This window comes from Corvus cornix, chromosome Z (genome assembly GCF_000738735.6).
Source record: "Corvus cornix cornix isolate S_Up_H32 chromosome Z, ASM73873v5, whole genome shotgun sequence".
In the NCBI taxonomy this organism is placed as follows: domain Eukaryota; kingdom Metazoa; phylum Chordata; class Aves; order Passeriformes; family Corvidae; genus Corvus; species Corvus cornix.
Window position 1 is genome coordinate 30,538,147 of NC_046357.1, and position 24,753 is coordinate 30,562,899.

The 24,753-nt window shown below is 45.1% G+C and overlaps 2 protein-coding genes across 2 annotated transcripts; one reads left to right on the forward strand and one right to left on the reverse strand.

Moving 5' to 3' along the window:
• Positions 1 to 1,606: 1,606 nt before the first annotated feature.
• THAP1 (THAP domain containing 1) lies at positions 1,607 to 8,521 on the reverse strand. Its single transcript, XM_039567527.1, has 3 exons — positions 8,243 to 8,521; positions 7,705 to 7,900; positions 1,607 to 3,649 (listed from the first exon to the last, which is right to left on the reverse strand). Exons 1-3 carry the CDS (start codon positions 8,311 to 8,313, stop codon positions 3,182 to 3,184), a joined length of 735 nt encoding a protein of 244 aa, XP_039423461.1. The 5' UTR covers positions 8,314 to 8,521; the 3' UTR covers positions 1,607 to 3,181.
• A 2,827-nt stretch (positions 8,522 to 11,348) lies between these two features.
• LOC120411536 (transcription factor jun-D-like) lies at positions 11,349 to 24,475 on the forward strand. The gene is made up of 2 exons (XM_039567571.1): positions 11,349 to 13,061; positions 19,251 to 24,475. The coding sequence occupies exon 1, from the start codon at positions 11,349 to 11,351 to the stop codon at positions 13,002 to 13,004; it is 1,656 nt and encodes a 551-aa protein (XP_039423505.1). The 3' UTR covers positions 13,005 to 13,061; positions 19,251 to 24,475.
• Positions 24,476 to 24,753: the final 278 nt, after the last annotated feature.

A 24,753-nucleotide genomic window follows, 5' to 3' on the forward strand; every position in this document is an offset into this window, starting at 1 on the left:
TCTAACTTGCTTGAATTACTCAGTTTATAAAATAGGCTTCAGTGAAACGTATTTAAACAAATGCCAGCTACTGCACACACACTTGAACAACCACATGCCATTCTACAATTCCAACCTCTGCTTTTTAATTCCCAATCACATCTTTTCAGAGACATTTATGAAATTGGTGCTAGTGCAGGTACCATTTGTGGCCAATGCAAACAGTAATTGTTGCAGACCTCTTTAACAGATGATTGCGTGGATGTAACAAATCCCGTAAGAGGAAATTTTAACACATGCTTGGGGAACATATTGTGCTTATTAGCTAGAATTCTTTTCCTAGCCTTGCCAGTAGCAGAGAGCCTTCATCTTCTCTTTCTATACTGCTACCAAACAAGAGAGATTGTGAAAGAGTGGGTAGGGTGCAGTGCAGAAAAGTCAATTGCTAAAAGAAAATCAGTTGTTTCTGTGCCAGTCTTTTTTCTCCACTTCAGAGCTCTGTAGTACCGAGCACCCTCATGGGTCTAATAAATTCCACACCTAGCCCTGACATGACTACATCAGGAGTTAACATGACTTTTTTTTAAAGGAAAAAAAAATAGCTGCTGAAGAAGAAATTCAAGCCTGTTGTCAGAATAGGCTGCACCTCTTCTTAGAAAAATCCTCTGGTAAGAAGAAAGCATGACCATTGGGCAGCAGTCCCCTCCTTAGCATGTTACTTCCAAAACAGTCCAGACAAGGAATAATCAACCCCCTCAACAGAAGAAACATTTATTTGAGTCAGCTGTTAAATCAACTTCACCAACGCAAATAGCCTAAAGAAAAAAGAACTCCACACACCAGCTGTCTATCAGTGTACCTTAAATCTACCTTGCAGACTTAGTTTTGTTGGGCCGCCTTCCTGAAGGGTTATGAAGCTAAAACACCCAAAGGAAAGGCCCAACAAGCACAGCAGCCAAAGCATAAGGTGGGGGGAAACAGGGAACCTTGGCCAAGGTGGAAGGAAATGGTGCTGAACATCAAGAGTAGGATTCAGAAGCAGCTGACATAATGCTCATCGCACCCAGAGGAGAGGATTTACTTCTCCTCATGCCCCGCTTTTGGCCGTGTCTTTAACTTGTATCAGGCGCGGTACTATTGGCCTCCACTGCCTCTCCACTATGAGCCAAACCTGCTGCTTTAGTGAGCTGAAGTGCCCCACAGAAGGGTGCAACCAGCACCAGAACTGGAGGACATAAGAAGGGTGGCAGCAGGAGTACGAGTACACAACCAAGTGGGGGGGGCAGACACAGGTGGCAAGGGGTGTGGTACTGCAGCAATCCACTGTGCCTCAGGAAGTCACACTTGAAATTCCTGAAGAGTAAGAGAGGGTATTCTGCAGAGAAAACAGACACAATCTGCTATCTGGTCACACATGCCAACAGCATAGCAACAGTTTTTTAAACGTCTTTTCCTTGTCACTTTTGAATTTTACCAATTTTAAACACAAAGTGTAACAGCAACAAGACTTGGGAACCCAACATCTAAACAAGGAAACCAGTAGAAAATAAAAATGCAAAATGTCAAGACAATTTTGGCAAAATCCTGGGAAAAGAGAAGAGAGGGCAATTAAAAATCTAACACAACATTTGCTTTTCAAATTTTTAATTAGGTATAATAAACGTACACAAAAGGAAGCATCAGCATTTTTGTTCATTTTAAGTGTATGATACGGTAGGGAAAATAGACACATGGCATGAGTGAGGTCAGAAGTATCAAGACTGGTTTGAAACATTTCAAAATGTCATGCTAACGGGATATTAAGGGAAGCTTTTAAAGCCATCATGAACAAGGCTTGTTTAACATCAGAGCTAGAACCCACATTGCATAAAAGTTTGACACAGACTTCAATTTTCTTCATGTCTTGTATATCCAGGAATTTCAGCTGTGAAGCCTAAATTAGGGTTAGCCATTTTCTCTCATTTTGAATGAGTTCATTGACGAAATAAATTATTAGACGGTAAGTGCAAACTGCTGCACTGCTTTGTCATGCTTAATCTATTACTAGAAAGAGTCTTAATAAGGCTGAGTAAGAGGCAGCAGCATTTGAGATATTATAAACCAGTCTAGCACCAAGCAACTCCAAAGTCTAGTTCCCTATTTGCCCTTTGGTGGATGCCCTTTGGGGAGTGAAAAAAGGAAAGAAATAAAACCACTGCATACTGCAAAGCCATAAATATCTGATTCCCTGGATAAAGAAAAAACTTACTTCATTTCCTGAAGCTACACATGGTCGACATGTGTTATTGACACATGAAATTATGCAAAATAATTTCAAAACCAAGGACGACACTTGACCAGTTTCAGTGTTTATGAGTAGATGACCCTACAACACACTGAACTGTGTATTACCAGTATACTTTTGCAAGCAGTCACTGTAACAGTACATTGTCTTATTGACCCTGCCAACAGTGCAGTAACATACGCGTTCAGTTCAGCCCTGCACTTCAGGACTATTTTTAAGTGCCCTCAAAACAAAAGACGCTTCTACGGCTCTCGTTAGCTATGCTAATGAATTCTTCTCATCACCCTCAAAACACACATGTGGCAAACAGTTACTCCAAAAGAAGAGGTTCATTTACATACCTCACCCAAAGGGATCCAGGAATTAGACTTTTTGCAGTGCTTCAAATGCATAGCAAACTGAAGTTGGAAGTTTTCCCAGACTGAAATGTGCATCTTATCTATCTTTCTGCAGCACTTGCAGATGTTAGCTGACCTAATTCTGTTCTTTCTAAAATCAGTGAAAACTACTTACTGGGGATTACCAAAGCCAACATTAGAAGTCTTGACAAAGCACTAGGTGTACAACCACCCAAATTTCACTCTCAGCCAGATTCAGTTCCCATCCCCTGTAAGTATAAGACAGACATCATTAAAAAAAAAGTAAATTTCTTTGTGTCTTCAATCTTGCATCTTTTCCTTCTGGAAGCAATTCAGATTTTGTAAATTAATTGCATATTCTAATTCTGAGATGCTTGCATCTTCAATATATTAAAAGTGTATCAAACTGAAATGACAATGAAGAAAAAATATCTTATTTGTATGACTGCTTAATTACTGTTATAGAATTCTAGAGAGTCTTACATACAGAATTAGAAAGAATTTAGTTTTTAAACTAAATTTCTTGGCCTACCAAAGTGAAAACAGATGTTCTTGACTTCTAGGCAGGTACTTCTACGATTTCAAAATAGTCATTAGGCAGAATCACATAGCCTTTTCCTGCCAATATGTCTTTTTCTTTCTGAAACTGAACAATTTCTCTCAGTTTTTCAATCTGTCTTTCCTGACGCCGGCATCGCTGTTGCGCTGTCTTGAGCTTCTTCCGCAGTTTTTCAACTTGTTCCTCCAGCTGTTGAATTCTTTTTCGCTGATGAACTGTATCCTCTACGGTATAGTTATGATCACAAAAAACAGCAAGATTGCTGGGGGTCTGGAGAGGGGGCATCAATAATCCAATACTTGGATCTACAAATCTGGCATCTATTTGAGACAAGTGAAAAGAAGGAGTTGATGGAGATGGTGCCAGTACTGGAGCTGCTGGTGGTGGTGGTGGTGGCGGAGGCGGTGGTGGCGGTGGCAGTGGAGGAGGTGGCAGTGGATCTTCTGGCTGCTCTGCAAATTCCTCAGACTAGAAAGAACAAGACAAAAATGTACATTTAATGCTTAACATTGTTTACAACTCAACTCCCGTATAATAACCCCAGAACAAACTGAATAACCAGGTTTTAAATTAATAAAATAAATTTCAAAGCCAAGATTTCAAAAACTGGCAAACATTTCCGGGCCTGCTTTGTCTGGCTTCTCAACTGGACATATTTTAAAGCAGCTTCATTTTAAGGTCTCTTTGAAACTCAAGCCCTTAATGTCTAAACACTTCTTTTGATGAGCAGATTTTTGAAATCTATATCCACAATTACCTAAGAAGCAAGAACACAGGCTGCAATTCCATAAAACAGAGTTCAGATGACCTAGTAACTCATCACTGCCATCCCCATTCCCCTTTGGCCCTCCTTCTTTCTGCTGTGTCACATCACTATGTAATTGAGCCTATCAGCTAACTTAATCAAAAACACATCAGAAGCAGACAATCTTCTGCTGAAGTAGAATAAGGGTCAACTACTGAGCAGGCTGATAGGCTGGCAGCGCGGAGACATAGACACAGCAACACCAGTCTTCTCAATAACTGGAAGGGACTCTGTCACTGGCTCTGGGCTGCAGCATAAGGGCTTGGTTGCAAGAGACATCACGAACCAAAATAAACAGCTCTTCAACAGCAAAGCTGCCCTCTCATCTTTGGTATTTACTCTTTGCTCAAACATAGTTGCTAAAATGACAGAAAGCTATTCAATCTCCCACTATCACTGCATATATTTTCTGTCCATTACTAAATGTCAAAGCAATGCAACACAAAGTATGACCTACACCTGCCCTGATATGTGGAAGAAGTGAGAATCATGGATTCATAGAATGGTTTGGGTTGGAACGGACCCTAAAGATCATCCCGTGTCAACACCCCTCTGTCATGGGCAGGGACACCTTTCACTAGACCAGGATGCTCAGAGCCCCATCCAACCTGACCTTGAACACTTCTGGGGATGGAGCATTCACAGTTTCTCTGGGCAACCTGTTCCAGTGCCTCACCACCCTCACAGTAGAGAATTTTTACCTAATATCTAATTTGAACCTGCCCTCTTGCAGTTTAAGGCCATTCTCCCTTGGCCTGTCACTATCTGCCCTTGTAAACAAGTCCCTTTCCAGCCTTCTCGTAGGTCCTTTTTAGGTACTGGAAATTTGTTATGAGGTTTCCACACCTTCTCTTCCCCAGGCTGAACATCTCCAATTTTTTCAGCCTGTGTCTCTAAGAGGGGTGCTCCATCCTCTGATCATCTTCCTGGCCTTCTCTGGACTCACTCCAACAGGTCCCTGTCCTTCCTGTGCTGGGACCCCAGAGCTGGATGCAGTGTTCCAGGTGGGGTCTCACCAGAGCAGAGCAGAGGGGCAGAATCCCCTCCCTCCCCTGCTGCCCACGCTGCTTTGGATCCAGCCCAGGACTGGCCTTGTGGGCTGTGAGCTCACACTGCCAGGTTATGTTAAGAAACAGGACTGCATAGCTGGCAGATGGAATGGACAGGGGAGAAGCACAGTTCTGCCTTTTGGCAGCAGCAAAATATCAGTTGGCTCAACTCCACTGCAGGGTTTCTTTTGCAGATAAAACTGCATGTTTTATCACATTGCTCTTAATAGGTCCACTTGTACAGTTCAGGACAACACAGATCGCAAACCACTTGAGTATAGGCCAGAGCATAGAATCAGATTCTTTCTTCGCCAAAGGAATCCAGTATAATTCAGAAATGCTTCTGTGCACACGTTGATTGAAAAAGCACTGTTGAAAAAAAAGAGCTTGCAAATTGCCTGTTAAAAAGAAAGCTTAAAACATTCTCAGTAAAAGAGGCACTGAAACAATTTTCTACCTACCCACCAGTTGCCAACACTATTAGTACGAAGAAAAGCATAAGGACTGGGAAAATGTTGATTTGAAGAACAGCCAACAGTCCTCACCATCAGAACATCAAGCTCATCAGATCTGAAGGTCATATCATTAAGTTCCTTGGCTTAACATGCAAACAAGATAGTATTAGATGTTTGGGTGTCTAACTGTCCCTCATACAAACTACAACTTGGCAGACAATAACTGAAAAGGCAGTTTAGTGATTAGTATTGAAGGCAAGTGGTGATTGGCATTAAAGGGAAATTTAATATGCACTCAAAAGTAACTGATCACATGAAAATACAAAACCAGCCAACTATCAGTCTTATTTCTCAGTTATAAAAAACTGCTGCTGTTAGCCTATTCACATATGAATATCCTAAAGAACTTGACCCTTTCAGCTGTCACTATCAAATTTTTCTACAAAAAAATAAACCCTACAAGGCAAAGATAAAGCCAGCAAAAAGAAACTCATTCTTGCTGGAAACAAAAGCAAAAATCAGATCACTGCTGGACTGCTGAATACACAGAGACTATTTGAAGCTACAGAGCATACGCTACCTCTATATACAAATTACTATTGTCACAACGTATCACAGAGAACAGATCTTTGGTATCACTGTGACATCACCAGTGACTTCTAATTACTTCTTCCAGGCAATAAATACTTCTCCTAACACATAAGTAAAGAAAAATATACCAAATTACATTGTGCAAAAGAAAAAAATAATTTTCAAAATGTTTCAAAATACAAAATTCACTGTATTTCAAAATCAGTGTGGATTCAACTTCAAAACAACCACTACTATTCTTTGTTATTACATTGTTACCTGAAGATATGTGGCAGCTTATTCAAAAGTGCCACGAGACAAAGAAGAATAGAACTAAATCCTTCAGAATTAAAAGGCACTCACTCTTCTGTGTTTTTGTAGATCCAGGTATGACAGTGAAATTGGGAACGTGGCTCACTACTAATCCTGCTGCACCAACAGTACTTTTGCAGACTACCCTATACACCCATTCAGCTTTCAGACTGTAAAAAAATTTGCAAGTATTTTACACACAATGAAGAAAATGTGTATTAGACAGATAAGCAAGGAAGTGTAATCAAACAAAAAACACAGCCATATTTCCCTGTAAATTGTCCATCTCCTTATTTTTACATTGTTTATATTCTCTTATCTGTTACTAGCCACTTTTCATTTTTCAAATGCATTGCCTTTTTATTTCTGCAGCAATCCAATATTGTATATAAATAGAAAAATTGAACAAGAAAAATCTGAATTTTCCTCTGTGAACTTCATCCCATTTCAATCTTTTGCTCCCTAGACCTATTGTATCTATCACTGTCTCCTTTACCACTTTCTCTATGGGACAGCGATGAGAGAGCAGATATTTTATATCCTTTAAAGGAGTTAAAAATCAACCTTTTCCATTCTTGTCTTGAAGTTATTACATCAAGGAGGAAGAACTTGCAAGTGAGTTGCATCTCACAGTAAATTGCTCTAGTGGCACAGCGAAGGAAAGAATACCTCACACAGAAAACTCTACCATCAGAAGTCAGGGACCAGTCTGGCTTTTGAACACAAGGTCAAGGCAAGACAGAGGTGGTCTCAGGACAGACAGACAGCAGGTGCAGGTAAGGTTCTGCCGCTCACTTTTAACTTTGCAAAGCCAGAGGGCCTCCTCTTAAGAGGACAGTGAAGTTTCAGTTAACATCCACCATCTCTTCAAGGCTAGCAGTAGCCATCAGCCATGGGAAGAGAATAATGCCATTTGCAAGCATTAATGAAGGCTCTCTCAGACTCCAAATATGCAGGAAATGCTGTAGAACAGCTCAACTACAGGGCAGTATCTTCTTACTTTGCTGCCATTCCATTTAATTCAGCACATGGATGCTGAATTAAACGGACACATGAGCAGGTCAGAGCCAGAGTCTGCCTGTACAACACTGTGCACTCCAAAGTCTCGGACAGCCTCACAGAAAACAAGAAAAGCTGTTAGAGGTGTTTCAGTCACCACAGCCTTCCTAGTGACCCCACGTACACACCCTCAGCACCCTGCCAGCCTTCATCCTTCCCAGACTGTATCCGTCCCAGACTGCACCCTCTCCCTGCTCGCTGCCCTGCAACGCTGCAACCAGTGACACGCACAACGCGTTGCGGCACCTGCAGCCATGGGTGCTTTCGGTTTACCTTTTCACCGGGTTCAGTGTAACAAAATATTGTGGGCACAGCATTCTCTTTTAGGAGCTTGTTATTGCACTCCCTCTTAAAGCAATCGGGGGTAAAGTGTTCTGAGCAAATGCTGCTGTACTTGGTCGGCTTGAAGTTTTTCCTCTTAACAGCAGCTTCCCACTTCTTGCAAAGATCGGGTCTTGTAAGAGGAAACCTGCAAGTAAGAGGTACTTTCAGCTTTTCTGGAAAGCGTTATAACCCGGGGGCTCATGGCCAGAGCCAAACCCCTCCTGCCCCCCAGTAGGGGGTGGTCTCAGCCCGCTCTCGCTCTGAAACAGGCAGCTCAGAGGATCCCGTCCCTTGGCTTTCCCCAGGGAGCCGCCGAGAGGGGCGGGCGAGGCCACGAACAGACATATCCATCCATCCGTCCGTCCGTCGACACTCGCTCGCTCGCTCGCTCGCACTACCTCTCGGCTCCCCGAGAACCTCGCGCGCGCGGCCCCGCGCTGGCCCCGCCCCCGGGCGCGACCCCGCCCCGGCGCCCGCGCGCGCTCACTTGTGGAAGGAGATGGGCTTCTCTTTGTCGTATCGGTTCCGGCAGCGGTAGGCGGAACAGGACTGCACCATCCCGCCCAGCCCCGCGGCCGCCGCGGCGCGGCCTCCGTGGGGACGGGCGAGCCGGCGGGGCGCCGCGAACTCACCGCCGGGCACCCATGCTTCCCCCGCCTCCCGCGGCCCCCCCGCACGCCCGTGACCCTCCGGAGAGGGACGGGAACGGGACGCGCGGCCTCTCCCAACTCCAAGATGGCGGCGCCAGCTTCAACGGAAACTCTCGCGGTAGTGGCGCGCACCGCGCTCCGCCCATTGGGCGCGTCGGCGCGCGGGGTGGAGGCGGAGCTTTGTTTGGCGGGCCCTCCAATCCAGCCGCCTCCTTTCCCTCGCTCCGCCCCTTTCTCGGGGCCCTGCTCCGCCCGCACCCCCGCACCCACAGCCGGGCCGCACCGCCCACACCCCCCCGCACCCACAGCCGGGCAGTGACCCCCACACCCTCTGCGCCCACAGCCGGGCAGCGCCGCCCACACCCCACATCATGCGCAGCTGGGCAGCGCTGTCCACCCCCTCCCGCATCCACAACAGGGCAGTGCCTCTCCCCCCGTATCCACAGCTGGGCAGCGCCTCCCGCCCCGCATCCACAGCTGGGCAGCGCCTCCGGCCCCGCTGGGCACAATCCCGGGACCGAGGGCTGTGCTGCGGTCGTTCCTGCAAGGAGAGGGACCCTTCAGGGACTACTCCGGCCGCGCCATGCCCGAAGTCCTGGCTAGGGATGATCTCCCCATCTGGCAGGCAGGGCTGCGGTCGGGCGGGTGTGCACAACGCGGCTGTCACAGGGACAGGAAGAAGTTGGTTCTGTGAGCCCGGCGGGAGGTTCTGGCTCTCTTCGGGAAGAAAGAAAAAGGAAAAAAAAAAAAAAAAAAAGGGGCGGGGGAAAGGCAAAAGAAAACAACGCAAAGACCACATTGCCGTAACACACAGGTGAATGGAGGATGTGTAAAACAACTCTGTGTCACTCGCCTAAATGTAGGTTGCAGGTGCATCAGCAAACAGTAAATAGATCTCTCAATAAATCTATCTGTTGTACAAATAAGTTTATTTTGAGCAGTTTCAACATATTACCATTCTTGTAGGCTCACTTTTGAACTCTGCATTAGATCAGCAAGTAAAACCATCCTACAGGAGTGACAGTTTTTGTATAGGAATGACAAAGGAACCTACCTTTAGGTGAGTGATGAGAAAAAGCTGTGGAGGTTCACTTGGGTCCGGGGACATGGTCAGCAAGTGTAACATTATATCTAGAGATTCCCTGACCATGTCCCCCGACAGAAGTGAACCTCTGCAGCTTTTTCTCTGACCCCACACAGACCATTATTTTCTCCTCAGCCTACACTTGCTTTGTGAGGGAAAGAAAAGGTGTATTGGCTTTAGCTTGGAGTCTGTGGCTTCTCTGCCTAGGCAGCCCTCTTTGCCCAGCTGATGGAACGTACCAGTCACTACCATTTGCTTGCCCAGGAATATGACAGAAGAGCCTGTATAGCAGCTTCAGCAGTACTTCCACAAAACCACTCGCATGAGCTGTTTTCAGTACTCAGTGTTGGCTGAGCACTGCTAACTCTGCCCCCTCTCCTGCTAGGTCAGCCAAGAGACAAGGAAACCAAAATAAGCTCTTTCTAACACTACCTTCCTCACCAAGAAAAATATGGTTACTCCTCCCCCATCCATGTGAACGCCTCTGTCCCTGGCCTTTGCCTGATGGCTTTCCTCTCCCTCGAGTCCTGCTGCCAGTTTTCTGGGCAGCAGTTCTGCCACAGCCTCAGGGACCAGAAGAGCTGGGCCGTCTTACAGCAGTATGAGCTGGGAGTGGCCAGAGCCAAAGCCCAGGCTCACCAGCCTAGCCAGAGTCCTGCAGCACAAGAGCAGAGCAGACATTAATGGTTGGACCCACTGACACACCCACACAAGGTGAGGTGATGAACCAAGTACAAGGTCCACCCAGGTAATTCAGGCAGGAGCAGCAGGAGATTGTGCCAGGAGCAGAACTGGAAACACAGGTCTAAAGTTCACCCAGGAGATGGAGCTGAAGAGAGCAACAGCTGTGACATAGCCGGGCAGGGACTGAAGGTACCAGGCTGTGTTGAAAAGGAGCTCTTGCCCCATGAGCAAGAGTTGGGGGCCCCAAAGTACTTGAGTCAAGGTCATCAAGGCCTTAGTCCATGCACCTGGACTCCAGCTCTCCTATGGACCTGAAGAGGGATCCTGAGTTGAAGTCCTTCTGGACTTGACACTAGTGTCCATCTCCTTCTCCATTCCTGGTTTTGGAATGAACCTAGGCAGAAGGGAGGCACAGTATGGCCACACAGATTGTGGGCCTAAGAGCAGAGCTCAGCAGCTTCACTAGACACTGTGAGAAGTGGCACATGGTCTTGATATGTAGGGAGGAAATGCCTGGGGAGAGAGCATGAAAGCATAAGTAGGTTGCAGAAGGTGACTGAGGTAACTGAGGGGTTCCACCAGAGATGAGGAGATCTAGTGAATGTGTAGATGAGCCATTGAGACCCTCAGTCAGCAAGCTGATTTTAAAGACTTAAATGAGAGCTTTCAGCAGCTCTGTCAGGATCACATTGGATCCTGAAGCAAAAGGGATTGATAAAAGACTGGGTGGAACTAAATTTCCTCATCCCATAGGAATTTCAGAAACTTGGAGAGGGGCAGAGGCAATTGTCTTGAGTAAAGATAACAAATAAATACAACCCCCAAACTGAAAAATGCTATTCACATTTCAGTAATTTTGGAAATATTGAAAATACATCTAGGCCGTTTCAAATATTTTCTCTTAACTTTTTTTTTCCACGAAAAAAAGGCTTAATCAAATCCATGTCCATCTTCTGACGGACTTTTAGTTTGACTAGTTGGCATGTTTCCTGATGGCCGAGCCATTTCCCCGTCAGACTTTCCAGCACCGCGTTGTCGGGAATCATTAGTCGGACACCTGCACTATCCTGTGCCCATCCATCACAGACCGAAGGCACAAGCACTTGCCCCCAGGAGCCGCCACGCGTGGCCATTGATCTTTTTCCTCCTGCAGGACTCGTCCCCTGGCCGGACTGATGGCCCCGAGAAACCCCTCATTCCCGGACGAAGGCCCCGGCACTGCCTTCTTTCCCACACCGCAGCCACGGGGCGAGTTTCCGAGGGGGAGGAGCAGCGCGTGTTCCCCACGGACACCCCACCGGGAAGCCGTTCCGCGCAAGCCCGGCGGGCGGGGGAAGGAGCAGGCGGGGGGGGACCGGCGGCGGCAGCAGGGAGGCGGCGACGGCGGGGCGGGCAGCGGGCCCGGGGCGTGGCGCGGGTCCGGCGGCGCCGGGAGGCGGCTCAGTCCCCGCTGCCAGCCGAGGGCGGCCGGCCCCGCGGAGCAGCCGCCCAGCCCGGCCCGCCCCGCGCCGGAGCCGCCGCCGGCCGGCGAGGGCGGCAGCATGAGCGGCGGGCGTAGCGGGCGATCCGCCGTGAAGATGGAGGCACCGTTTTATCCCGAGGAAGGACTGGAGCTGCTGCCCGACTTCGTACCGCTGCCGGGTTTCGGTACCGCTGGCGGACCTGGAGCCGATGCGGCGGCGGGGCAGAAGCTGCTGCTGGGCGCCGGGAAGAAGCGGGACCTGCCGGCTGCCGCCCCCGCGCCGCTCCCGGGGCCCTTCGCCCTTCGTCCGCCTGCCGGCGCCCGCGGCAGCGCGGCGGCTCTGCGCTTGTTACCGCCGCCCGCCGCCGCCGCCGCCGCCCCGCCGCCCACCGCGGGCTCCGCGGAGACGGGGAGCGGCGGCGGAGCGGCGGCGGCCCGCGGCGGCCCGGAGGCCGCGCTGGGGTCGGCTGCAGAGCTGCCGCTGCTGAAGCTGCCACCGGCCGCAGACCTGGAGCAGCTGCTGATCCAGGGGGGCGCGGGGCTGGGCGCGGGCAGCCCGGGGCCGACGGCACCTGGGGCAGGGAGCGGCGGGGCGGCGGGGCCGTTCCTCTACCGGCAGCCGGTGACGCAGGAGCAGGAGGGTTTCGCCGACGGCTTCGTCAAGGCCCTGGCCGACCTGCACAAGCAGAACCAGCTCCTGGCGGCCCCGCCGCCGCTCTCCGCGCCGGGACCCTGCTGCACCGCCCGCCCGGGGCCGCCGGGAGCCCCCGCCACTGCCGCCGCCGACCCTCCGGCCGTCTACACCAACTTGAGCGGCTTCAACACCGCGGGGCCGCTGAGCCCCTCGGGCAGCGCCTACCCCTCCGCCTCCGCCCCGCCGCCGCCGCCGGGCCTGGCCTTCGGGGCGGCGGGTCTGGGGAGCGGCCGGCTGCCGCCGGCGCGGTCCCTGGAGGAACCGCAGACCGTGCCCGAGGTGCCGCCGTCGGCGGGCGGGGAGGGCGGCAGCAGCGCGCCCACGCCGCCGTCGCTGTCGCCGCTGGACGCGGAGAGCCAGGAGCGTCTGAAGGCAGAGCGCAAGCGGCTGCGAAACCGCATCGCCGCCTCCAAGTGCCGCCGGCGGAAGCTGGAGCGCATCGCCCGGCTGGAGGAGAAGGTGAAGGCGCTCAAGGGGCAGAACGCCGAGCTGGCCGCCACCGCCAACCTCCTCCGCGCCCAGGTCACCCAGCTGCAGGGTCGCGTCCGCAGCCACCTCTCCTCCGGCTGCCACATCAACGCCGCCGGGCATCCTCCTCCTCCTCACGCCGCCGCCCAGCCGCGGGAGACTGCCCCCGAGGCGGCCGCCGCCGCGCCGGAGACCAGCGCCTGCTGAGGAGGGACACCCCGCCGGCCCCGGCCCCATCCCGCCCGGGGGCACCGCGGGGCCAAGGTGCGCGCCCGCCGCCGCCCTTCTGCTATGATTATTATTATTTTTATTATTATTATTAATTATTATTATTATTTATTTGCGCCCGGAGAAGGCGTTTTTTTGCGAGAGCCGGGTGTTGCTAAGCGTTTCCCGAGTTCTGTCGATGTCGCATTCAGCAGAGAGGGTTTCCGTGGGTGGTTCTGGGGCAGGTGGTTGTTAGTTTTTCAGTGAAGTACTTGAGGTCTGTAGAGATTTCCGAAAATAAGAAAATTACTGTTTACAGAAAGATTCAACTTTATTTTCATGGGGGATATAAAACGTGTGTTTCCTAATACACCTTACTGAACTGTATAGCAATGGATAAGCTTTTCAAACTTAAAAAAAAAAACAGCCAGAATCGTACCTTTTGAAAAGATGTGCGTGTATATATATATTTAAAACATAATATGGCTATGTATATTTTCTTGGTATTGATAAAGAACTTTTTTAAAAATACTGTCTTTCTCTAGAGCTTTAATTTGCCATTGAGAGTTAAGACAGCTGTGTGGGTGCTCTTGCACTTACATGGCTTTGATTTGCAAGTTGAACCTTGGAGGGAAATGATTTTTGTTGTAAATCTTAAACAGATTGAAATGCATTGCTGACTCAGTCATAAGAAAATAGTTTTCTAAACCTGTATGCTCCATATTTCTTGTGCCAGTGCAAACTTGGGGCATTGATAGTTATTTATTGAAACTTGAACACTTTTTGGACGTTGCCTAGACCTTATTTTTCTAGATAACATGTTAGTAGAGAAAATGGTTACTTTGGCAAAAAGAGCTTTACTTTTTTTTCTCTTTTTTTCCTTCACTGTGTACATTCCAGTAGTGTGTGCTCTTTCCATAGTATAGTAACAATTCAGTGCTATACAGAAAAGGGCTCAGGTTTGGGGTGGGTTAGCTGTAAAGGTGATAATTCCATTGTATTCTGTTTGAATAAATCACAGAAATATTATGGAGAACTAGATTTATTTTTCAGTAGAAATCTGTGTATCTTGCTTCTTGGTCTACATCGTTCTAAAGAAACTTTCTGCAATACTCTAGAGACAGAAAGAGTTGATGCTAGAATGTGAAATGTTTTTCTGGTTGGGAAGAATTGGTGTGATTTATTTCTTTGTCGAGAATTTACTAGTAGAAGAGTATAGCAAAGGAACTATTTCTTCTGATTAGACATAATCCTCAATAAGTTTTTGAAAGCTTTAGGTCCCTGGCTCGGTGCCACTGCATTCCATGCTTCTGCTGCACCTGTGTATTTTGAGTATAGCCGCTAGCGCAGCGCTGCCGAGCCCTGTGGCAATGGTGCAGTGGGAAGGGTCTGTCGGAGTGTGATGATCACCTCACCAGAAGGCCCTCCGTGCGGAGGCCGCGGGCCGGCCCTGCTGCTGAGGGAAGGCAGGGCTTCTCCTGAGCCGATCCAGCTGCTGTGTGGGGCCCTCTCCCCTCGTTGAAACTGTGCTAAAAACTCTGCTTGAACTCAGAGGCAAATCTTTCATGGGGATATGTGTCTGTGCCAGCTGGTGAAAAGGGGGAATCATATGAGGAGCCAAGAGAGCATAGACATCTCTAGGTGTACTGCAATTGCTCAGATCCGTTAAAGCCACTCAGGAGCTGGTAAACATCTCTTACTTCTTCTGAAGGCTACAGCTGATGATTTGAAATACAATAAGAATGAGATAGACTCACAGTTTTTCATGCTTTTATTGGGGATATGTGAGTGCTATCTGTTCAGAAAGTTGAGCTGCAGCAGTCAAGTGTATGAGCTTTTCCTTTTAGTGCATAGTTGTTCCTGGCACATGTATGAAATTATGTGAAAATGCATAGTTACACTGTTACTGTAGCTGAGATGCTCTGAGGATACTTCTTTTCGTAATGCATATGCAAATTAGGTAGAAGCCATATTAATCGTTGTATAACTGTTTAATCATGTCACCAGAGCCTTTTTTGGTCGTTGAACATGATTGCCTGTAACATTACTTTCTGCTGTTAGAAATACCAATGAGCAGATAAAAAAATATTTTGATCTTAGCACAGGTTTAAAGATTTCTTAAGGGCATTCTGAACCATACAGCATACAATCTGTAGCACTGCCTGTTAAATAATAACTGGGTGAAAAATGTGGTTTTTACTTTGGTAGTCATCACCCATCCGCAAAGTTGCTGCAAGTCTGGAGAAACCAATAAAAAACTTCTTTCCCCCCACACTTAACCCTTTTCCCTAGTGAGAGAGGTAATGCTGCCTGGTAGATGTGAGATACTTTACTGCATATGTAGTGAGGTGGGGTTTTTTTAAGGAATCCTGGAAAAAATCATAAAAAATTACATGGGTAAACACTATTACTTTGGTCCTTGTCTTTGCAAATGAGTGTACGGTTAGGTAAAGATCTTGTGGTAGAACACAGGACAATGATGAACGAAACTGTGCAATACTTGGTCTTTACTTATGTCATAATTTCTGGTCATAGTAAATTAGCAATATCCGAGAGACATGGGGGATCCATAAGGCATGAGAAATCACTGCAGTTCCCCTTCCCAGACACGGGCAAGGCTCTAGTGGTCTATAGTCTAGCAGGGTTATAATGAGCTGCCCCCTTTCGGCATGGTAATGTTAAAGCTGAAAACCACCCCACATTACCTCACTTGAGTTTGAACTTTTCTGCAAGAGGAGTCTTGCACCCAGCATCTCAAAGACCTCATGTGGTAACTTCTTTGATAGCCTGCTTTCTGTTCTAGCTGACATCTGTTCAGTGGTAGAAGTGGTGACAGGCCAGCTCTCTTACCCTGATGACTGATGAGAGATTACTAGTGAGGCTGGCAGCTCCAGCTCTCTGCCAGAGGCTACTGTTCTGGTAGTAGAGTCGTCCAAAAGAAAGTGTCTTCTGTAGAGTGGCAGGTTACCTTTATAAATGCCTTTTTTTTAGGTGGCATTTAGGCTAAAAAATAGGATCTAACACTGACAAAATTTGAGAATAATGTTGGGGTGGTTCTGCTAGAGGTTGCTGCATTTTTTGCAGGTATTTGAGTAGAAAGCCTAAGCACCTAACACTTTAAACCAATATAAAAAGACTCAGGAGTACTTACCTGCTGCAGCTGTCAGACTTGAATGTTCCTGTCTTCTAAAATGTATCAATACTCTGACTTTTAGCCCTGCTGTGTTCCTAAATCTTTAAATATGGCTTCTCTATTTTGTATGCCTTTTTGCTTCAGTTTGTTGCTAAACGTATGTGTCTTTTAGGTTTTGATTTTCTGCCAAAAACTTTGGTCACTGTGAGATGCTAAAAGATAGATACTGAGTAAAAATTTTCCAGACTGTTTGTATGATTTGCATCCATGTAGCTCCTTCTCAGTAACACCAAGCAAGTTGGCTGTGTGTTACTGCAAGAAAGAAAAAAAACCCACACAAAACCCCTCAAAAACAAAACTCAAAAAAAAGCAAACAAAAAGATTAAAACCGCAAAATAAAAGAGTTTATGTTCACTGTTAGCTCAGTTCTTTTTAGCATTTTTCTTCATTCTTCAAAACTATCATGCTTTGTTACAGGTTTGCACACTATTTGCTAGTCCTTGCAAAGACTCTTTTTGAGTGACTTGATTTGCAGGCTACCCTCATGTCCTTCTAATCCGGTTTTCATTCCAGATGCAAACCCATTACAAATAAACATTTGTCCATCTTTGTTTCTTTGCCCTACCTGTAATCTGCTGTGGAGACTACAGTCTCCTCCTTTGTCTGTGTTGGTTGCTGAGTGCTTGCTCCTGTGCACATCTCATTTGCTGTTCAGCAGTTTTTGAATGTGCTTGAACTGGTGTCTTGGTTTAGATGTGAAGTGCCTTCTCATTTAGGTGCTACGGCACAATAGTTTGATTCATATATGACTTTGATTTATTTGAATTGTTATCAGATCTTTTCTGTCTTGGGAAGTAGGAGAGGGAAGTAAAGGGAAGTCTTGTTCACTCCTTCCTTGGGCAGAGGGTGGAGCCCCCTTCAGATCTGCCCCTGCTTGCTGTGAGTGCAAGGAAGCTACTCTGATAACACTGATTCAAATGATGCCATTGCTAGAAAGTTGATTGGTTGAGTCTCCAGTGTAGTGAAGTCTGTCGGAATCACAAGGTCTCCAGACAGTTCCAGGTAGCTGGTGAGTTGTTTTTAAAACTTTCACTGTGATTCCAGGTCAAGCCCATTTAGTATGCTTAGAGCACCTTTCCAAAAACACAAGTACTTCATGTACTTTGAGAAGCGTAGGTATTTGGACATGGTAAGTTCTGATCATGGTGAGGAGTGATTCTGGTGTTGATGGTTGTGTTTTCTGTTATGACCCTTTGATGGTCTTCCAAAAGGTAAATATCTCAACAGATCTGGACTCTCCACTGCATGTCAGTAGTCACTACTGACTCTCATGCACTGTTCAAGATAAGAGTGGCCCTAGACAGTTCCTTGTTGTCTTTGTGTTTATGTCTTTACAGAACAAAGAGTCATGAGGCATCCTTTATTCATTTAAATATCTGGTTGACTCTCTGTCTCACCTTTGACAAAGGAGTGATCTCCCCAGGTTAAGCCCAGATGCATTCTGCATTTTGCAGCTGTTAAAGTTGAAATTTGTTAGGCAAGTAATTTTTAAACAGTTATATAAGTCACTGATGCTTCCCAAAGTACCGAAGAGTATTGTTTGATAGTGTCTGAAGTACAGGTGCGTGCCTGGTCTGAATTACTAGTTGTGCTGAAAATAGTATCTTGGCTGCCATAACTGGAGTCTTAACTATTTGAATCCAGCAGCTTCTTAGAGCTGCTGTCTATATCTGAGATATTTATGCAAGAGAAAAAAACCATCTACTTGTAACATAAGTCATTCTTTGATGCATTTTATGTGTCCTGCTTCTCGAGTGCAAGTTAAAAAAGGAAAAGCAATGAGTTACATTTTCGTTTATTTATATGTGCAGCTGTGACTGCTGCTGGATAATTTTGCTCTTTCCTGACTTGATTCTCCAAGTTTCTATGTTTAGCAAGTAGACAAATTGGAGTATGACATATCTGCGTACATCTTTGATTTGTACAAAACCACTTCCATTTTTCCAGTATTTTGTTTGAAGTTTTACTTAAGAATGAGTGTTGAAGAATTCTTAGCCTGTTTTGTTTCTCGTTGGTCACTTCTTTTGATCAGTACTCTTTGTAGTGACTGCTCATCTTCCAGCAGAGGTGGACAGTAAAGTCTGTCAGGGATTCACCTCTTTCAGTATTTGGCAAGACTTGTATCAGCAGAAAAAGTCTTGGACAGAAAGCTTTCACAGTGCATAATAATCCTGCAAATGTTAACTCATCCTTCTCACACCGCAGTCACTTGTTGTGGGGTTGCATCTGGGTTTAGTGTATCTGATGAAGAATGATAAATGCTCCTGTGACAAGTGCAGAATCTAAAGTTTATCAAAAACTCGTTAATCATGTTGCACACTGTGCAACTTTGCTATGAAGGTGTTGAATTAAATCTGAATATATGGAGACTTAGGCCATTATGGTACATTATGGGAGACAAGAGGTTTTAGTAATTCATAATTACTCTCCAGTGATTCAGAGATCTGTCTCTTTTTAGCCTATGAAGTGTCTTGCAGCTGTTTGTGCTGTGAAACTTCTCTCTTCATAACAACTCAGTAACTTGGAGGCGGGACAGAAGCAACTTCTCCATGAATTGGTCATGTGTGACAAGCTAAATGTAGGTTTCTGAGAAGCACTGCAACAGTGAGGGCACAGTGGAGAACCTGCTGTTGTATGTGTGTCACTAAAAGAATCTAGAAATGTATACACATAAATCATAATGAGTGGTTTCCAAGGCACCATCCTGTTGCCTTGCTATGGGTATTGATCCTTGCTGCTTGCTTTAGTCTGGGAGCACTTTTTCCTAAGCTATTGCATATCTGAAGGCTTACTTTCTGCATCAATGTAGTCACAAACCGGATCTCTGCTTGAGTGTTGAAACAGTTGGCTTCATACGGGTCAATTAGAATGCCTTGCTTGATTTGCCTTTGCAGGGTCCCACTGGGGAAACAGTGGTGGGGAGGAAGGAAACCTGTCTAGGATCTGTATCTTCACACCAGTGCTGTGTATTGAAATGCAACTTTCAGTTGAGTAGTCTTGACAAAAGTGTATTACTTATGTAAAAACACTGAGTCTTGATCTTGTGTCTGCAGGGGACATGAGTTCTTGTGCTGGAGTCCTGCTTTGGGCGGTATCCTCTCAAGTCAGTGAGGACTAACTGAAGAAACAGCAAATCCAGCCTTTATGAACTAATTCTTCTGAAGCACACAGATACCTGCAAATGCATGTGGAGGTGCTGTGCATAGACACCAGCATGCATAGAGAAGGGGATGGCCAAAAGGAAGGAACTGTGATTTTCTTAGCTGCAACAGTACACAATGGGATTTTTCATATTCTTTTGTTGTGGTCAAATTCTTCCAGAAGAAGACTAACCTTCATTTCTGTGTGTGGTCACAAGGTGATTTTTTAGATTTCCATTCAAATTGGAGAACTGTCAGATCTTGCAATGCTAAATTAACACAAAAAGAGAACTTATTTTAAAGTCACATTTAGCCTTAATGTTATCTGAAGTGCTGCAGTTCATATGTAGTAGCTTACTGTAAAGTGAAATGATGATTATCATAAATAATGTTTTGAAGGAGTCACCCTAATTAATTACCTACGTGATGTTTGCTTTTTTGTCTGCTGTCAAAAAGTCTCTATCCATAGCATAGCTAGCTGTAAATTGAGCTTTGCTCTGAATTTCTAGTACTAGTAACAAACAGGGTCTGCAATAGTTTAAGGAGTAAATGTTCTGGCTAAAGAATGACCATTTCTGTAGGAATGCTTTGAAGTGATGGTCAGGTTTGAAGCCTTGCTAACATGGAGATAATAGATATGACCAGTTCACTGTGCACTAATACAATGATTCTGATTTTTAGCACACTGCTGATAAGATTTACTACTGCTGTTACTTATTGGTTAAGAACTAAGTGTGGGTGGAATTGTAAGTCAGCTAAATAGGGTCTGGATAGCTGTCTTGCTGGAGGTCAGTAACAGACTCCCATCCCATACAAGGGGGAGGAAAGAAAAAATCTTTGGTCGTAGTCTCTGTTTTGATTTTGCAAGTCCAGTTACTTTTTTAGGTTGAGTCCTGTTTTACTCTTACCTCAAAATTTATTTGAATAAATTTGAAAACCTTTCTAATAGGTACCTTAAAGCATGTCTTGCAACTGTTCAGTTACAATCAGTGGTTGTACAACTGTGGTATTACTTCTGTCATAGATGGAGAAAGCTGAAGCTACTAAGAGTCAGGCTTCTCACTGCATCCCTGTTCTTAAACAATGGACTGAACATGTGAAAAATCATGGCCAGTAGCTTGCACTCTGAGAAGCTGTTTGATACCGTTTTCTTGTCCTCTTCAGAGAGCTTCCCACTGCCCCAAGGGATGTGTCCCTCCTGCCTCATATGGAAAATTGACCTTTAAGGATTAACAGTTTTTAACTAACTAACTAGCTAACTAACTAACTAAAGATAGTCTTCTGGTACATGCTGAGTAATTTGAAAGATAACATACTGAACTTGACAATCTTTCCCACACCTCTGTTTCATAAATCTCCAGATTTTCTTGTAATGCAGGGCAGAAGCAATGGAGTAGCGTCAAGTAAAGTTAGTGTGATGTTCCAGAGAGTGTATTTAGGATAGTCTCCTTCTTTTTCCGTAGTAACTGCTATGGAAAGAGAGCAGTAGAAGATACTGATTTAAAACTTGCTGTTCTTCACGAGTAGAGCCAGAGTTTGAATTCTTGGATTTTTCCAACTTTTACCATTCTGTCTTTTAACATCCTTCATGGGAGGGTGACAGAAGTATTGAGGAAATACTGTTAGGGAGTTAAATGTTCTTGTTATGTCTAATGTCACATAAGTTATGGCCATAAGTAGCTAGGACACCTATTTATAGTCTGCAAGATGACACCTTCAGAATAGGGATTCCAAAAACTGCCAAAGTGTTGTTATCTGTCCAAAGCATTTTGGGCCAGTTAGTAAAATCGAATTGTAAATCCTTGTGATTTTTGACAGTCTTTGTGTGCACCCTGTAAGTGAAATCACCGCACAAGCTGGTATGTCTACGTGGTATGATACCACTTTCCCAGCAGGCCAGTAGTGTCTAATAAAGTTTATGTCTTTATTCCTTTCCCCACTGGGAATATGAGAGATGATAGTTGAATTTTTCAGCACCAGGAAGGAGAAAAAAAAGGAATCCAAGGAAAAAATAATATTTATCTCTAAAACAGTATTTAATGGTAATATTTGTTGCATGTTTAAGTGGCAGATAATTAAGACTACTCTTCAGAATGCTTTTTAACTTACTTTGTTTTGTTATTACTGCTTAAGTGTCTTCTAAATGTCTCTTCTTTAGAAACTGTGCCCCTCCCTGTTTGGCCTGATGACTGTTGATTTCACACTTACCCTTATTTATTTAAAGCCATGGCAACCACCATACTGAAATGTCATCAAGTAAAGCCCAGGTCTGCATGCTGACTGGTGATGCAAAGCTCTGCTCTCTAATAAAATGCAGCCCTTCAAGGACGAGCTCCAAAAGACAGCTACGCCCTGTCTTCAAGCATTTGCTCTAATTTCAAGGCTTTGCCATGTGGTGTTGCTCAACGTGCAGCAAAACAAGTTCTTGCGAGCCCCTTGAGCATTCCTCCGTGTGTAACAAATTAAATATTCAGGCTTCCTTAATTCTCCCGTCCCCCCCCCAATCCCCCCCCCCCAAAAAAACAAGCCCCAAAACCAAACCAAGACCCACAGAAAGAAACCCAAACCCGAAATAAAAGGCCCAACACAAGTATATCTTGGAGAATTGTTTTACTTTGTTGCAAAGTGCTGTTAATTACAGAGACGCTTAGCGCTGTTCTGACATGTGAGCCATCAATCTAAACACTCCCAACAGTGATTTTGCTTTGGTTGCGCTTTGCTACTTTGTACGGGACAAAGGGAAGGGAGTAAGTGTTGCAATATAGTATTGTGCAATTCCTGTCTTTTAAATAGAAAATGATAGGCAAGTCTGCATAGGCCTCTCGCACACCAAAATTTAGCTACTGATTTTTGCCACTCCCACTCTTCTTAATCAGGAACGGGTCTACTGGCTTCTTAAGGTGAAAAGGAGAGAAGGGGAGAGGAGTAGAGAGATTCAGAGGTGGCAGTACCAGGGATATTCTGCTGTGAAGGGCCTTGAGCCTCCTGGGCCTTAAAACTCAATCTGTTAGGTTACCTCTAGTTTATGATATCTGAAGGTAATTCTTAGACTCCCTATGGAGCATCTTACCAGGAGAGGTGGCTGGGTCTGTATTGCTGAATAAGACTTTTGATGAAGTAGCTCTTTGGCTTTCTGTGTTTTTCCATCTGTGGAGTTGTAGGACATTCTTCCAGAGCAGTTTCTCTTTCCTGCAGTGGCTCATCTAAAGCTGGCTTGTTGTAAGTGCAATTTCTGCCTACACTGAAAAATCTTTCTGAGGTTCAGGGGACCACGTATGTGCCCTCACTGCGTGGTGTTTGTGGTGGCTAATCCTGTATGACTCAAAGGAGATCCCCTTAGAAAGGAGTAGCTCCAGTTAGGTGCAGACTAGGAAAGATGAAATCTATCATTCTTTGTGCAGTATGTCTTTCTATCAGTTCAACAGAGGAACTAACTCCCGTAAGATAAAGGAGAGCTCTTGGGCAATAGGACCCAGCTTTGAAAACCCTTGGTGGCTTCTGATTCTTGCTAAGCTTCCATGATGCAGAAAACACTTAATGATCTGCATTACTATAATCACAATACCTTGCAATGTCATGGGCTGGGTCTGCTGGTAGTATCATGCAAGTTCTGTGGTCCTTACTGGGATTCATGCCACATGCTGATTAACAGAATAAGGAATTTCCTGTAAAGGGCAAGAATCCCCTCCCTGCTCTGTCACCACCAGCATCTCCAAGCTCTCTTTTTGTCCAAAAGAAGTGTGAGCAAACTGCCACTTCCTACAATTCTTCAAGCTGGTTCTTCACAGGCCTTCAAGCATGGCACTGAAACCTTTTCCTTCAGGGTAGCTCTTCAAAACAAAAGGTGGAAGCAGAGCAGTTCAAATTGGGCTTTGCTCTTCCAGCAGCTTATGTGCAACTAGTTGGTGGGTGGGTGTTTTTCCCAAACATCCTTTCTTGGGTTTTTGTAAGTTGGCTTTATGTGTACCTTCTTATTCTGCCTTACTAAATTAGCTGGCACAGGGGAAGCCTCTGAGAAACCCTTTAAAAATCTCTGCTTTTGGTAGAATTTTATGAAATTACGGCATGTGAACAGGTTGAAAAATCCCCAACGAAACAACAAAAAAAACCCCACAAAAGTAACCCAAAACAGACAACAAAACAAGTAATTTTGTATGGATATCATGGACCTTTAAAAACTTGATTAATTTTGGGAAGTCTTCAACAGGTGTGCTGGCAAGGACATTGCACACAGATGGAGATAGTAGTGAAACAAAATTCAGTAGCTACTCATTTGCTGGATTTGGTCAGGAGAGATTTTAAAGGGCACTTCTGAGACCTTTTTTCTGATGTGGTGATTTTTTTCTGTAAACAAGCTACAGGGCTTAATAATACACAACTGAGGATTATGTCCATTGTAATTTTTTTTACATTACTTTTACTAACTGTGTAGTATTATATTCAAAATACTTATTTCTGAGACAAAGTGGACAATACTAGTGGGCATCTTGCACTTGATTAAATGTAAAACATTTTCTTAATTTAGTGATGTGTTTAGGAAAATACTGTAACTTACTGAATATACAACAATGATAACTGTGTTTACAATAATTTTCAAATTCCTACTGTTCAGTGGTAGCCAACTTGTTTGAGAATTGGAAATAAGGCATACTGCAATTGGCAAACTTGGAAAAATTAACTCAATGCTGCTACCACTAAATTCTGTGGGATAGATACCGTGGGTTTAAATGGCAGCAGGATTGTATTCCAAGCCTCTGTCTTAAGTACTTATGACTAAAAGGCGACTTGCCTTGTGCTCATTTATGTATCCCTGTGTGTAGTACATCAGTTAGAAATCTGTTAATGATTGATTTGTAACATTAGGACCTTTATGGAGATCACAGTGGGGTTTTTGTTTGTTTTTGTTTGTGAACAGACACTTAGACATTTTGGAATGTATAACATTGATCCTTGTGCTGGAATTGTTTACATGCAAAAAGGTATTTATGATTTTTTGCAAACTGCAATGTGCAATTTTGTACATGTGTTTTAAACTACAGAGTTTATAAGGAAGATATTGTATGTACAGTACTTGGACATGAGTATTATTTCTTTGATATAAATATCTAGAGGAAAATTAAAACTGCTTTATATTCATATTTTTGGCTGTGTTTTTTATCATTTCATCAAGAAATTTAAAAGGCTTAAGGCATAGTGATTTGGGCTTTTTAAGAAGTATTTTTAAACCATGCTTGATAACACTGCTTCCTTTGATTGTGTGAACTTACCAAAGTGCAAGGAGGGACAAATTTCTTCTTGTAAAAATGTTGCTCTTTGTGGTAACTTCCGTATATGCTAGTGCAGTTGCAACTCAGAAAGTAAACTTTTATAAAGAGCAAAAGAGAAGAGACAGTCCAGCTCTGATGATATCAGATTT